At 35.7% G+C, this 16,647-nt stretch overlaps 1 protein-coding gene and 1 long non-coding RNA gene across 9 annotated transcripts in view; one reads left to right on the top strand and one right to left on the bottom strand.

The window, feature by feature from the left end:
* Positions 1-14,073, top strand: part of LOC118279618 (protein quiver) — a 28,298-nt gene extending 14,225 nt beyond the window's left edge. For all 8 annotated transcript variants that reach the window (XM_035599265.2, XM_035599261.2, XM_035599264.2 and 5 more), the window contains 2 exons: positions 5,528-5,674; positions 7,687-14,073. In XM_035599265.2, coding sequence (XP_035455158.1) covers positions 5,528-5,674; positions 7,687-7,883 — 344 coding nt within the window. In that variant the 3' untranslated portion in view covers positions 7,884-14,073. The remainder of the gene's footprint in view (positions 1-5,527; positions 5,675-7,686) is intronic.
* On the bottom strand, positions 662-5,517 carry LOC126912137 (uncharacterized). Its single transcript, XR_007706782.1, has 2 exons — positions 1,452-5,517; positions 662-1,343 (listed from the first exon to the last, which is right to left on the bottom strand). It is a non-coding gene; the product is annotated as an uncharacterized LOC126912137 (long non-coding RNA).
* Positions 14,074-16,647: the final 2,574 nt, after the last annotated feature.

Raw genomic sequence — 16,647 nt, 5'->3', positions numbered from 1 at the left:
AAAGACGAATCTGGGTGAAATTTGTCAAAAAGATAGATTGTAGTAGGTCTGCAAAAAGTTACATCGGTAACTTTCAAATGTGGCTAACTGCCGATTTCAATAACCGATCTTACTTAATCAACATCAACCCTTAAATTCCTAACCCCAGGCCGGCAACGCAATTGTAACACCTCTGGTGTTACGGGTGTCCTTGGACGGCGCCAATTGCTTACCATCAGGTTTTGTGTCTACTCCTTTATCGATTTATACCATAAAATACCGTAATCACGTACAATTAGTGAATATACAGTACATTTAAAGCAACATAACATAACATACGTTTAATTACGCTTTTTTTTCAAAATAATGTAATTTAAAAGCGGACGAACTCACACGCTCATCTAGTATACACATAAACGTAATAAAAAAGAAAATAATGGGTCGAAGTTATGACGGAATTCAGTCGAAGACGATTCATCTAAAATAACTACATAGGTACCAACGCTCCATAGTTTCATGTTGCTAAAACCGTCGCCGCGACGTCCCGACGTAGATACGACGCCGATGTGTGAATTAAAGTGATAAAATTAGATTCCAAATTAATGATCTTCTTTAAAACGGTGTTTAGATGTTTGACTTATACCTGTTTGAAGATTTTGCCTTTGATTTTTTTTTGTGTGTTAAAATTGAGTGATAAAAGTTTCGGCTTTGTATACAGTCGTTTTCAAGTTGTAGCGTGAAAGAAAATTATTTGAATACGTCATGTCAATAGGTATGTTAATTTTTAGACATAGTGCCTGTTTCACCACCTTCATATAAATGCCCGATAAACTTATGTCACAGATAGTGTATACAAAACATGCTTAATTCAAAATTATCTGGCTATCTAGACATGGTAAAACAAGTCCATAGTATTTTTTATTAAATTATGTTATTTTTGGAGCTAATTGTTGTAACCAAACCATCATTTAGATTTTTTATTGTCGATTTTCATTAAATTACCAGTTAACTACCTACTCACTAAACTTTAGAAAAAAAATCCAATATACATATATTCTTAAACGTTTTAAATTAAATAAGGTTAGGACATATAAAAGACAAACAAAAATAATCTAAACAAGATCTTATCGACAAAATAATAATAAAATGTATTTATCGATAAACCAATTTGAGATGTGGTTACATCACTAATCTCGCTAATGACACACATGTAGGGTTGCGCCGCAAATATCGTAATACAATTAGTTTTATCGATTGTTTGTCTATTGTCTTATCCCAAAGACGTAACAAAAATTATACTAGAGACGATTTTTGGACACTACATGAGCTGCTGTTTACATGTGAACATTAGCTCATGACGATACCTAAGTACGTGTGTCGCCTGGACAGTGAACCTCGCTACATCCTTGTTGACTGGACATCTACACTACATGAGCTGCTGTTTACATGCGAACGTTAGCTCATGACGATACCTAAGTACGTGTGTCGCCTGGACAGTCAACCTCGCTTCATCCTTGTTGACTTCAGAAAGAAGGGGACTCCTTAATGACACGGAAATTAATGAAAACACATTCCTTGCGTGACGTACGAGACGATGAATGACACGTAAGTCGCGTAAAAGTGACGTATCGCATTCTTAATTAATGTAAGGGGGTCCCCTTGTAGGGGAGGCCGTTCTTTGTATACTTTGAACAGGGTCATAGGTTCTTCTTTAGTATGGTAGCGTAATATTAGGCTGTCTTATTAAGAATTAGGGTGACTAGGTATCCCGTTTATCGAGCGGTTGCAATTGCGACAAGGCATCTTGGGTTCGATTCCCGAGTCGGGCAAAGTATTTCTAGAGTTGTGACCAGTATAATAATATGGCAATAGGTTCACCCCCTTTTACATGGGATTTACTAATGGTGAAAAGTGGGTGTGACGTTGAATTAGGGTTAAAATGAGCAAAAGATTCTCATTGAAAAATTGTCCTTCTGATTTGTTCTGCTAGTATACATGAGATAAAATTATACCTACATAGAATACATGAGGAATGGTTACTCATTTATTGTTTACTAAAAGATTAATTCGTTGGTTTCTAGTTCTCCAAAATCTTTAGTCATCCAAAATCATTAGATTGAAAATTTCTATCTCCTTTGTGCAATCATAGCTTATGCTGAAAGGTTCAGGTTTATCAGAGCACTCTCTGCCCGGTCTCTGCCAAATGTGTAGTCCTTTTGCTGATATGAATAATTGACACAACATTCGTATTATGATATCGGCTTATTCACGTAACTGTTTGACGAGGAACTCGACTAGTTTCAAGCCATGCTAGAGGTTCATAATCATGAGCAGCATTCCGCGACCCACGACACGGCGATAGTCGCGCTGCTACAAGTTATTATAAGCGAAAAATATTGTTAAATCGCTATTGAGAGCGAGATCTCACGATCTATTTGAATAGTTTTAAAATGTTTTTATACAAGTATTTATATGTGAATCGCGTCATGTGTATAATTTTGTCGCGTCTCGTGTATAAATAGATAGTCTGTTGTCGGTCACATTTTTTGCATAGAGGTGTGGACTGTGGATGTCCCCATTACTGCTCTATATTACTAGTTTTTTTAAGGAACTAAATAGTGTGAGATATAGTGGTGGCCCGGAGGTTTAAGACGCCCGCTTCTCATGCATGAGAGTGCGGGTTCGGAAGCTACCAACGGCTCCACCACGGTACCAAGCCGATTACCGGGGCTCCGGCTCGAAAAGCAGGAGTATGAACGGAGTGGTCAGTAAGAGTCTGACACTCCCTCTCGCCTCGCTTAAAGCGAGAGAAGTCATTAGATGATTATCCCACCTAAAAAAAGACAAATCCAGGTGGCAGATCTGTAACCTCTTGTCTACCTGTATTAATATACAGGTGAGACACGATAAAAACATATATTGTATCTTGTGTAGATCAACATTTCATACCACGGGTTAAGACACATAGGTAATCGAATATCCTTGGCAAATCCAGAATCCCAGTGATACCCAATGAATATTTCCCTGTTTATATTATAACTTTCGTGAGACAATACTAATTATAATATTTTTCGGCTTACTCACGTAATTCGTGTATGGCGGAATACTGCTCATGAATATGAGCCTCTAGCATAGCTTGAAACTAGTCGAATTCCTCGTCAAATAATCGCGAATCTTTCCCTGAACCAACGATCAAACCTGACATTATATTTCATAGGGAAATTAAAACTACAACGCCACTGAACAACTCGATATCAACCGGCTGGCCTACTGACCAACAATTGCAAGCCAGACTTCGAGGCGACAGTCCCTTATATAACGGTAGTAGGCAATATGGTGTACAGTCCCATTTTTTTCACCAGTATAACTGTTACAAGGACTAGCCAGGTCTCCTTGACATGCTTTGCGTGCTAAACCAACCTCGCGATTTAGCACCCCTGTATAAATAGCCTAGGATTTGTCGGGTAGATGCTATCGGAAGGCAACAAGTCGGGTTTTGGTATAGGATCGATATATGTATTATGTTGCTAAGTGGTTGCTGTCATTTTTTGGTGATGTGGTTTGCAGTTTTTGGTTATTTTGTATGCTTAATTATACTAGTGGTCGCCTAGTGGCCGAAATTCGACCATATACGATTTAATTTACAATACCACTTAACATACGTTCAAGGATAATTTTTATTTAACTCAAACTCAAAGAAATTCTTTTATAAAACTCTATTCATATAAGACGTGAGAATATCATCGCAATGTCTGTCAATTTTGACGTTTTGTCAAATACGATCAGATACTATGCATGTGTGTGTAATGTTTTATTTATTGATTTAATGTACTTTATAAGCATTATTATTGAAAAATATTAGCGTTCTGCACTTCTCCTACACATAAACTATAAGTGTACCAAATTTTATGCTCCTACGTCCGCCCAATTTTCGTAAAAATGGATATAAAGTTTTTGCATCACGTATTAATATATAGATTATATGGATATCTTAAAATGGGAGTGTAGTGTTTTAATTTGCTTTTAATAAGCTTTTCGTCCATATGAAATTTAGATCATTATCTTGAGGCCTTCGATTTTCTAGGAATATCTAAACATATACAACTCAAATGTAACTGACTTACCACATTTTGTCAAAATTCTACCTCTGGTAGGCAAATCTACCGATAGGTAGGTTATTGGAATGCGCCGATACTGACTGTCATAGTGATCTATTAATGCACAGCCTAAACCATTGGACTTAGAGATCTTCTAATGGATTGTAGAGCCAAAACACTGGACTAGAGCGTCATTTGAGCTAATTATACACCTATTTACTACTGCAGTAGCCAAATAATACGTAAAACATTAATATAATAAATGTCCCGAAACGAAAATACCTGATTCTACTACTAAACTGTTTCAATATTTCTCACCAATTTATTGTAATAACCACACCACATAGTAATTATATTATTAATTTACATCATATAACACAATCGCTAGATAGAATATATTATCACCTATACTTTTATAATAACAAATACCTATTACTATGGTCACCAATTATCACTAACTAACTTCATCACAAGCAATAACAATACGGTACTTTCCACCAGAGATGTGCTACAAAGATGTAATAGCTAAGCTGTGAAACTATGTGACCGTTTCCATTGATACTATGTAGCTGTGCGAGAAAGATGCGTAGCTCGAGTATGCGATGTATCTATAGTAGGGAAGCCATCCATAGCACGCACTTTTCCTTTAAAAAACCACAAGTGCTAAGTTATGTGTACCAATTAATATGATTGGTGGAAGCCAAACGCATCCACAGCAACGTAGCATAGCACATCTCTGGTGGAAAAGCACCTTCAATCGTTAGAATACAGCACCAACTAAACATTTATTAGCTATGACCACCAAAAACCACTCGATAACATGGACATCAAAACCTATCACACCCACAGAACACAGTAATAACCACTCACTTAAACACCAACATTCATACATATAGCATTAGACTCACCCCCTATTACATGGGACTTATAACACAAATGGTGAAAAGTGAGTGTACATTGTATAGCGACATTACGTGCCGTAATGTGCACCTCTGTCTACCACTTCAGGGATAAAAGACGTGACGTTGCTATTTTTACTTAAACACCATCACCAAACTGCACCAAAACATCCCAATCGCAAATACTTATCTGGAATCTTAAACAGCCCCAAAAACAATTATGTTACCGGCTTACTCACCTAACTGTTTAACGAGGAGTTGTCAGTAGCAGCGCTACAATCGCCGGTCTACCTAGCGGGTTTACCGGGGCTCCGGCTTGAAAAGCAGGAGTAGGAACGGGGTGGTTTTTAGTCAGTAAGAGTCTGACACTCCATCTCGTCTCGCCCAAGGCGGGAGAAGTCATTGGATGATTTTAACCCCTCAAAAACAAAAAAAAAAGCATGACTTGAAGCTATTAGAGTTCCTCGTCAAACAGTTACGTGAGTAAGCCGATAACATGATAGCTTAATTTAGTATGTGTCATGATGCTAATGGTCCACAAACTGTTTACAGCTCGGACTATATACTGCTACGAGTGTGACAGCTGGACGGACCCTCGGTGCAAGGACCCGTTCAACTACACAGCGTTGCCCAGAGACCAGCCGCCCCTGCAGACGTGCAACGGATGCTGCGTCAAGATGGTGCGATACTCGAAAAGTCGTGAGTATTTCTTTTATTGTCATTTTTGTCTCTAGTATAGCAACATTGTCTTTTTTCTATTGGATATGTTTGGCTCTTTTATAACAACTGACTACTTCCGCGCGGTTTATTTTATGGTATAAGCCGATAAACGAGCTGACAGATCACTTGATGGTAAGCAATCGCAATCGCCGCCGCCCATGGACACTTGAAACACCAGAGGCGTTACCAGTGCGTTGCCAGCTTTTTGGGTTTTTTTTATATGTTTATTTACATTTGTTCTCCACGGACTCTTGGTCCGTGCCCTTGTCATACAATTTGTTTTTCTTTTTATAATAAATCTTTGGCCTTTTGGGGGTTAAGAATTTAAGGGTTGTTGGGGAATCGGGGATTGGGAAAGGGGGTAATTGGGCCTCTGGTAACCTCACTCACACAACGCAAGCGTTGTTTCACGTCGGTTTTCTGTGAGGCCGTGGTATCACTCCGGTCGAGCCGGCTCAGCAGTGCCGAAGCATGGCTCTCCCACATTTTAAACACTTGATGGTAAAAGTTTGTTTGTTTGGATGTTTATCTGTCAATCACAATGAAACTACTAAACGGACAGGACAGGGTATGAGCTGACTTGAGTGATAGTTTAGGGAACAGAGAGTAAAGTTCCCTAAGAAAAGCAGTATTCTCCGACCAGGCGAGGTGATCAGCCTGGCGGGCTTTCTGCCCAACTGTTGTTCGTTGGGATTTTCTATCCATGTTTATTCGCATGTAAACTTCATATGTGCGGTGCAGGATATTTATGACGTCATCCGTAGATTTGCTCGTTGATAGTCTATGTGCGATTTCTGTCATCTGTCACTTGTCAGGTGTCACCACAGTAGGATACTTTTTATCCCAACGAAACGCGGACAACCCCGCTGGTAGAAGCCGGTATCCAATAAAAGAATCGCTAACTAGGAAAGAAAGAGGTGTAAAATACGAACTTTTTCCTGTTTGTTTTCTAAAACATTTTATTAACTGTTTCTTTAAACTCCTCGGATTGGGCGCCGTGCCAAGTATTGGAGTACTTTGTTAATTTTTGGCAATCAACTCGTTCGTCTGTTTGTCAGTCCGTGACAATTTTAATGGGAATGGACTATCTATCATTGTTTGTGTTAACGGTCTTTGAACCGCGGACGTCACAGTAATTAGTGTTGTCTATAACTTGCTTGGGATGTCATATATCGATGTTTTTTTTAATTTGTGGGCGATAATGATATTGTTTATAAAACACGACTTAGATTGTGAAATTGTTGATTGAAGCTGTGCAAAACCAGTCAAACTACTTTTTTTCTGAGGGAGGAAAATTATCCAATGTCTTCTCCCATCTTGGATGAGGCGAGAGGTAGTGACACTCTTACTGTCGAGTAAAAACCGCTAGTTCCTTGTTTTACTTTGAACCGGAGCCCTGGTAATCTGCTGTACGTTGTCCACAGCTCCGGACAGTCAAGCTACTTAGGATTGTAAAATAATGTTACACAATGACCATCTCCTGTTACAAAATGACGCTTAAAATTCCATTCTTCAACTAAATTACTCTAGAAAGTACAAAGGGATAAGTGAAAATTTACAATATAATATAACACTAACATTTCACCAGTTATGTTATGAGTCCTATGTGACAGAAAGTGAGAGATATTGTCACATAATAGGCACAGCCAATTGAGTACGGTGTCTTCAAGTCCCGTGTGAACAGGTTGCTCATAGGTAGGCGTGATCCATCGTCGGCCACATCATCGCTTACCACTAGGCGAGATGGTGGCCAAACGCCATCCTATCAAGTATAAAAATAATAGTAAAGTAGTAATAGAGCGCCTTTTATTCCCGAAGGAGTAGGCAGAGGTGCACATTACGACACGTAATGCCGCTATACAATGTACACCCACTTTTCACCATCAGGCGAGGTGGTGGCCAAGCGCCGTCCTATTAAGTATAAATTTGCCTGCCCCGGTCGAAAAACGCAGTAATTTAATTTAATTAATTGAATGTTTCTCTGTTTCCAGCATACGAGGTGGTCCGGCGAACGTGTACATCGCAGCTGCAGATAAATCTGTTCATGGTAGACCACGTGTGTATGATGGAAAGTACTGGCACTGGCCACATGTGCTTCTGCGAGGAAGATATGTGCAATGGCGCGCAAACACCGGTCGCAGCACTGGCCTTGGTCGCAACACTAGTCGCATGTGCATGCCTAAGGTGAAGTAGGCGTAGTGACTGCCCCGAGCGGTCGATTGTCGAGCACCGATATCGATGACTGACTAATATTGTCTATTTTTCACTTTCATACGACGAAAAACAAGACGTCGGTCAGACACTATGAAAGCATCGATGTCGATAAATTGTGTTAACTGTCAACCCTATGTCGAACCTTATCGATGTGCGATCGAGGTAGATTTATCGATGAATCGACAATCGATCGACTGTACCTTTGGGCCCTACCCTAGCTGAGATTTAATTACATTTTTCGTCCAAACGTAGATGTAGCTTAGTCTTGGTGCTTAGTTTTTACAGCACGCCAGTTTATTGTCGGGCCGCATTGACTAATGCTTAGCTTGACATTTTCGAGATCATAGTGAGTACAATCTTTGTGAGAGCTCCTCGGTTTTGAGGCAACGAATTATAAAATTACGAAAGTTTAATGTAGATTTTTGTAAGAGAAAATATAGTTGAATGTTGTGTGAGGGTGTGTAGATACGCATTCAATGAGAGATTTTCAATGAGAATTAAATTACAACTGAATAAGACATCTCTCTAAATATAAAAGGTACAAAAACGAGTCGAGAAGCTCAACAAAAGACAGAACAAAATAATTCATAAAGTAAAATAGTTTACAAGCTTAAAGCTTACCAAGTGGTGTTGAAACTAAGCACGTCTTTCTTCTAAGGCTAAACTCATGTTCAGCAGTTTTTGCTCTAAAATTATTAATAAAGTTTTCCTGGATTTAGCATGTACATAAACCGCAGTATAAAAGCGATAGGTATAAAGAGAATAGTATATGGCGAGAGTGAGAGTGCTGAAACTAGATGGCAGTGTTTTCTTGTAACAAAAATGTGAAACACTGCCATCTAGTAGGTTTTACGAGTTACTAATTTCTCCTGCGAACGCTTCTGATTGGTCCAATTATCGACCAATAAAATTTGCTCATAGTTGCACCTAATCTTAGAAGTGAGCACCTTGTAGATAGAGAAAGAAAACGAAATTGAGATGAAACTAGCAAGTACTGCCGATACATAGATGAATAGATATGATAAGGACATCAGATTGGTGATATCAGTTCCCGAGATTAGTGTTAAAAAACGGTTGTGTTTTTATTGTCTTCAGAAAAGACGTAGGTAAATAATTGTCAATTGAGTTTTAATTTTAATTAATTTTAGCTTGTATCGTCATTGTGTTGTTTTAAACCATTGTACAGGAATAATATTTTCTAAGCGAAGTAACGGATTTTCATCGATATGGATAGATTTGTGAAATGTCCACTTCACTAGTTTAATGGTTGCGTTTAAAAATAAGGATGTTGAAAATGGTTATCGATAGTTTTTAAACACGTATAATAATTTTATTTAGGTTTGCTGTTTTCATGATTTTTCACAAAAAAGATCGTAAGCTAGGAAAATATTTTAAAGCCATTACTATTGAATTTAATTTAAAATTTAACGTTCCTACTTTTCGTTTTTACATAATTATTTTTTTTCATAATCTGCAAGTGACATAGATATATAAATAAAAGAAAAAACATAGTAAAAAGTATGCTAGATTATAGTGCAACATATAAATTTTGATAATTATAGTGTATAAATAAATAATTTTATGAAATTAAACACCAAATACATTTTAATCATTAAATATAAGTTATTATTATAAATAATATATTGTAGGGTAAATTATAAGCAATGTGTGCTTCGGTGTGGCGGGTTCGATGCCCGCCATGCAGCACTTTGTGATGACAGCAGAAATACCAAACATAGGGCGGGAATTTTACGCGGTAAAATATGAACGTGGTAATTTAGAACAGTAAAAATTTTAATAACTTTGGATTTGGATTTAGTCAACTGGAAAGTAAAACTATTTAAAAATATGTGTAACTCATTAAACGATGCTTTGTATTATCGTAAACTTTTCAGCTACATAATTGCTAATTGCTCAGGACATCAAAATGTATACAAAAATGAATGAAAAACATCATAAATTCAATACGAATGTTGTCTATTATTGCAGGCTAATTTTTCACATGCAATAAATATGTTAAGATAAAATAATGTCGTTTATTATCGAAGATGATTTCAAAAGCTCAAGATAGATGGCGTTGATTTCAAATTTAGATATTATCTATATTATCTACCAAATTAAAATTGGTGTGTGAATAATCTAAATAGTCGCCACCTATGACAAAACATAAAACTGTATAGTTATAGATAAAGCGACACCTTACCTAACGCCATCTAGCGTTGCAGAGCAACAAGTTAATTTTGCCGCGTAAAATTCCCGCCCAAGCCATAAGAATCGAGAGTGATATAATAAAATAAATTAGTCGCGAAATATTGTTAGTACAAAATATATTTTCAGCATAATTTTGCTAGAAATAGAATAAAATATCCAAATAGCAGGACGGAGAGTACCTATTGACAAGAGTTTTATCGCAGTACTGTTGTTAGTAGAGTCTAAATAACGTGGTATAATAGGGACGATAAAGTACTAAAAATCACGGTCTACACTTACTCAGAGTCATTTAATGGTTATCTAACCAAGTTCTCAGCAGTTTTTTTACTTTACAAGGAAAAAAATCGTTACTTAACATTTAAAGTCTCTGAGTATGGCAGTTAGTCTGTCAACATCATTGTATCAGTCATAAGACGACCAATGCTGAGCATAAATCTTCAACGATGAAATTATCAGGAGAGATCTTTACATCGTTCGTATAAAATTGTCCTAAAATGAAAGAAACGACTGTCGAATTTGTTGAATCTCTTAAAGTGATCATTAATGGTTCAAAGAGATATACATGAGAAATCGATTTAAAGGAAAAAATAATTGAACGTGAAAATGAAAACAAAATGCTTAAACCACGATCAAATGGAAGTTTTCTTACATTGATGTATATTTTCTGTATGTATTGTGAAATTGTAATTATTTATTTCCCAAGGGTTTATGCAATTTAATACAGGATTAACAAAAAATAGTCAGTTATTTCCAAGAGCCGACAGAAATTTTAAGCAGCCACAAACCTAAACTACAAAATCAACAGTACTGCGATAAAAAAACGAAACATTTATAAATAAAATTTTATAAAAGTCACAAAAAATATACATTTTTATTATAATCCACGCTAGCCAACGCTGAGACGCAATTTATACATTATTAATATACATTTAAAATGAATTATACAATTTCACGTGAAAGTCGACACGTTGAACGTGTATAACAGAGTTGATGTCCGATATATACCGGCTGAATATAGCAATAAAATACAGAAATATAGAACTGTACATCAATTATACTTATGACAACTTGACTCTTGAATGAAAAAATTGTTTAGAACATTCAAGGTTAATGTTTAAGCAGGCAGACTATGAAAAAACGAGAGAATATTGTTGGTAGTACCTTCTATAAGCTTCTAACTTCTTCTAGTACCTCTTTAAATTACGTTTGCTGCTTCCTCTATATAAAAATTATATATATTTTATTCCCGTATCACGTCTTTTCCCGCTTAATGAGCGAGATGAAACTATAATAAATAATAAAGAAGAAAAGAGACAGTGATACGCTTGTAGCTAACTGGAGACTGCAAGGTTTTGTCTGTCCGTCCTACAGCCCGATGTCTGCTCGAGCCAAGTGTGTGAACAGTTCTATATTTCTATATTTAATATTAGTTTAAATAGTTAGATACGGGTGCAATACTTGATGAGCGAACATTAGTGATATAATTTGTTACTAGTAATTTTAATAGTGGCTCGTTCATTGTGATTTTTGCGGCGTATTTAGTTAAGTAGCACGCTTAGATTTAAACACACAAATATCTTCCTGAGATTGTTAAGAAATATTTAGTGGGATATTGGAACGTAGCGTTTTATAAACCCCGAAATTGTGTATTGTATAGTAGGGATTCAGAGGTGTGAACATGGCTTGTGTTACAGCTTTACAGCTTCACGTATGGGTTGAATACAATTCATGGTGCCCGTGATATCTAATTACCAATATTCGCAATTATTTTCTATTTGCATTCAAAGTAGAATACGCTAGACACGATTGAGTTTTAGTTATTGGAAGTAGGACAAATCGGGTCTCAGGGATAGCTTTCCATGTTACAAGTTCAAGTTCTAAACATTCAGGATATTAATACATAAAGTAAGCCTTAGGACTATGCCTTTAGGTTCCTGGAAACATAAACTGGTTGGAAACTAAGTATGAAGTATACATTGTTATATATTTTTAGTAAAGAGGGCCTGGAGTGTCTCGCGCCGTAAAAATCACAATAGCGACGAATTAGGCTGTATAAAACAGGAGTGCAAAGCATATGATAGGTATTTAATTATAAATATGTAAATTAATTAATAAAAAAACAAATATATAAATAATAATAACGACCGTCATCATAATGTACTTCCTAAAATTGTTATTAATTATTTAGTAAATTAAAATTAAAGTAATTCCTTTTTATATTTCTTGCATAGGTGTGTCGCAAGCGGATATTGTTTGGGTTATAAAACTAATGTTAAGAGATTGATTGATAAATTATGAATATCATAGATGATAATTATAATTAAGAAATTATCCCGCCCGTGAATGCTGATTTGTTATACAATTTGAATTACTATACTGTACAAAATATGACAAAAAAAAAACTGACAAATTCTAAACATTACGTTTACATTTATAATTTTAATTGCTAAAAAGAGACATTTTATAGAAAAATATGACATATACAACAAAAAAAATTGCCATTTTGTATAATTAAGAGGGGTAATGGTCGAATTGTATAAAATAAATCAGTGACATATAAGAGAATACTGACAAAAATAGATCCTAAACAATGTTTGCTTGTACGCAGAGAAATGTGCTAATCATTCATGACATGACATTGCGTATCACTGCATGTTAATTGAAAAACGGCGATCCTAATCTGACAAGATTGTAGCCATATATCAGGAAGCAAGAACATTTAATGACAATTTTGGTACAGCTAAAAAGATAGAAGATTTAAACAGCGCATTAGAATTTAAAACTCAACACAAGTGCTAAGCCAAATGTTTAGTATGTAGGTAAAGAAAATAAAGATAGATTCAGTACAGAGACAGTAGCTATTGTTATAATGAAGCCATAATGTCTTTTACGTAGGTCGGCTCTAGACAACCAATGGTTACTGTCTCTGTACTGAATTAATCTTTATTTTCTTACCTACATACTAAATAATTTGATTAACTATAGGTACATGCTTGAGTATGAATATCGATGAAGCAGTTTTGCTGAGCTACAATCAAAAATTGACCTTACACTCTTTAGAAAAAGTACCAGTTTTAATTGTAACTGATTGATCAGACTTTATATTATCCGACGTACTCAGAGACATTTAATGATTACTTAAACTATTCCTTAGTAACGATTTTGTTCCGAAAACAATTGCTAAGGATTAGATTAAGTAATCATTAAATGATTCTGAGTATAGGGGTATGTATTTTACCAATCTTGCTTTTTGTAATGGCTGCTCTCTTGTCAGAAATATAAATATTGTACAAGGATCAGCATGGCACAGTAGACAGGCTTACACGATCACTGGAATGCTGTTAATACGGATGAACTTGTTCATATTTGAGTTAGCTGTCATATACGCCATACTTGTTTCATGTGCGAACGAGATCCGACTATTTTTGTATAGCGCCATCTCGCTTGCGTATTGGAAACAATGGCTTTCAGTCTCATGTAAAAATGGGACTTAAAACTGTAGTGTTTAGGTTTAATTTACCTCAACGTGTTGGCGATTTTTTGCCAAAGATAAAGTGTTTATGGCTTGTCACGTATAGTTCCAAACTTTAATGATATTGTAATGAATTGAAGTTATAGGAGTTTGAATTTTATGTGGCAAGAAATAAACACTATTTTACTTTATTGGTTTACATTACAAAAGATGTATGACAGCTGACTCAAAACAATGTATGAATTAGATTTTTTTACAAAAACCCTGTTAATAATTAACTTTAAAGTTTAAAGATTGATCGCTTTAATTTAAACTAACTAGAATTCTAAGAAGCAATGCCGTGGTGTGTTATATTTTTAAGTTAACGAATAAAAAGGACGACGAAAAAATCTTGATAATTAAGAAAGTTTTGAATTACATATTTAGAATCATTACGCTTAATAAAACATAAGGAATAATATATCATAAGTAGGATAAGGATTGAAAACGTCTAGTTTGAACATGTCGACGGTAGAAAAGTGATCGATAAAGGCATTTTCGTGTGTAAAAATGGTCCAATCAAGTTAAAAAAACATACTTACAATGATTATCCAGGCGCGAAAGCCAATTCTAATGGATCTTGTGTCTGTACTCTGAAATTTGAAGATGAAAATTCAAAATTAAACAAAAAATGTCAGAAAAAGAACTCAAATTGATTCTTTTTCTATGAAAATGATTTTGGAAATTGGCCTAATTGGCTTTTAAAGGCCAAATATTAACGAAATAAAACGACGAGTGTAAGAATTCCAATTCAGGAACGTTACTTGATGGTAGAAACGATGTATTTTGTCTCCTGTGATGAGAAAAATAAATATTAAAAATATAACTCACCACGTATAGTAATAATGTTCTTCTTTCTTCACGATTTTTCTAAATTTTATGCATATCACGCATTTGTTAGAACTGTTAATCCATCAACTAATACTGTCAATTAGATTGTTTACATATCCGCGTTGGAAGTTCGCTTGGATTGTCTCCCCGAAAGAACGCCTAGTTGGAAAGCATGTACTAAAAATATGGGTAGGACGATGTTTTAGGAACATTCTCTCTTTGATTCTGTTAAATTGTTGTATTACTGAGTTTATTATTCCATAATGCTAAGTAATAATCCTTAAACGTATTTAAGATTTTTTCCTATTTTAATTCGCTATAAAATACATGTAACAGCTAGCGCCACCTGTCCAAAGTAAACACTAACTACTAGTACCACGAGTTGAAACTAGATGGCGCTACTAGTAGTTTTATTTTTGAAATTCCGTAGACATCGTTGTACCCCAAAATGGAGAATTTAATGCACTTTAATTTTTAACTAATACACTAACAAGCTGAATGCTTAAGGACGGCCAATGTTGAGAAACCGCTGTGTTATTTATCAGAACTTTGAAATTAGCGACTGAAGCTGGCTATAGTGAAAACTATCTTCAACTTACATGTCTAGATATGAAAATAAATGTTTATTTCTTTCTTCACAACAGGACGAGGTCCTGGTATTGATAGACAAAAATTGGTTTGCTAAGTCATGAACTCTTTTGATAGATTTTAAACCTTATTCGTTTCTGAATAAAGTAAAAAATCTACTGATGAGATTCGCGACTTAGCAAAAAATTTCTGTTCTTGATTATGGTTATAATATTTAATAACATTGAGTAAACAGAACAGTGTTCAACGACTTCAGTCTCACTGCGTTTTACATAGTACTAAAAAAAAGTACCTCAAATTATAAAAAAAAAACGCATAGAAATCTAGTTCTTTTAAAAAGTCGCTTTATAAAGTCGCTAATTCCTCAGTTCTGCGAACATACTGTGGCCTGATTGTCAGATTTTTTCACATTTATACACGATGGTATTACCTGTAAACTTTATACAGGCTTATATGTAAACTCAGAGACGTACTATACCTAGGGTAAATTAGGCAAGTACCGGGGCCAGATTACAGAGGGCGCCGCGCGACGCGCGAGCCCTATTGTATCCTTAGTACGAGTTTGCTTTACGTTTAACGAAAACGAAATGAGAGCACGTTCGACGCTCTGATTGGCCGGCTCCAATGAACCAACCAATCAGAACTACTGTAAGGATACTGTACTCTTAGTACGAGTTTCCTTTACGTTAAATGTAATCGAAACGAGAGTGTTCGACGCTATGGTTGGTTGGTTTATTCGACACGGCCAATCTGAGCACCGAAGGCGCTCGTTTCGATTACTTTAAACGTAATGAAAAGTCGTACTAAGTGTACTGATTGGTCGGCTCCAATGAACCAACCAATCAGAGCCTCGCCCTCATTTCATTACGTTTTGTCGTACTAAGGGTAATGACCATTGAGTGGTGGTGGGGACAAAATAGATTGAGACGCCTCTAAGGTGCTTGCCTAGCGCCCTCTAGGTTACACCTAAACTATACAGTTTACACCTAAGCCTGTATACGGTTAAATTAAAAAATCAATTGTAAAACTACTGGTTTGAACTGGAAATTTATTTCTTTATTTATTTCCGGGGATAGGAAGGTGTAAAATGGAAATTTTGTGGAAAAATATTGAATTTTTCTCTCGCGCTTACGCCTGATGATATATCATAAGCAATATCTACTACTAATTGAACGTTTCTGTTCGTATAGCTTCAAACCTATGGTATATATCATATTATTTCTTGTCAAATATTAAAGTGCCATAATTATAGAGATTGTTATAAAATTGTGTGGATTTTTATTTTTCATTACCCATCCCTACCTACAGATAAAATTGGAGTGTCTGTTTGTATTGGCACACCTTTTATACCAGAAAAGGTCGGCAGAGGTGCACATTACGACACGTAATGCCGCTATACAAGGTAAACCCATTTTTCACCATTTGTGTTATAAGTCCCATGTAAGTCCAGCAGTAGGTACTTTGCCCGATCCGGGAATCGAACCCAAGAATCCTTGCCTAGCAGTCGCACTTGCAACCATACGACCAACTATTCAGTAAGTTTAATATTATAATAACTACTTTTTACTACATGCATAACATGAATAATATATACGTA

The sequence above is a fragment of the Spodoptera frugiperda genome, chromosome 22 (genome assembly GCF_023101765.2).
Source record: "Spodoptera frugiperda isolate SF20-4 chromosome 22, AGI-APGP_CSIRO_Sfru_2.0, whole genome shotgun sequence".
NCBI lineage: Eukaryota > Metazoa > Arthropoda > Insecta > Lepidoptera > Noctuidae > Spodoptera > Spodoptera frugiperda.
The sequence above is the reverse complement of the archived record's forward strand: the minus strand, read 5'-3'. Positions and strand labels throughout refer to the sequence as shown.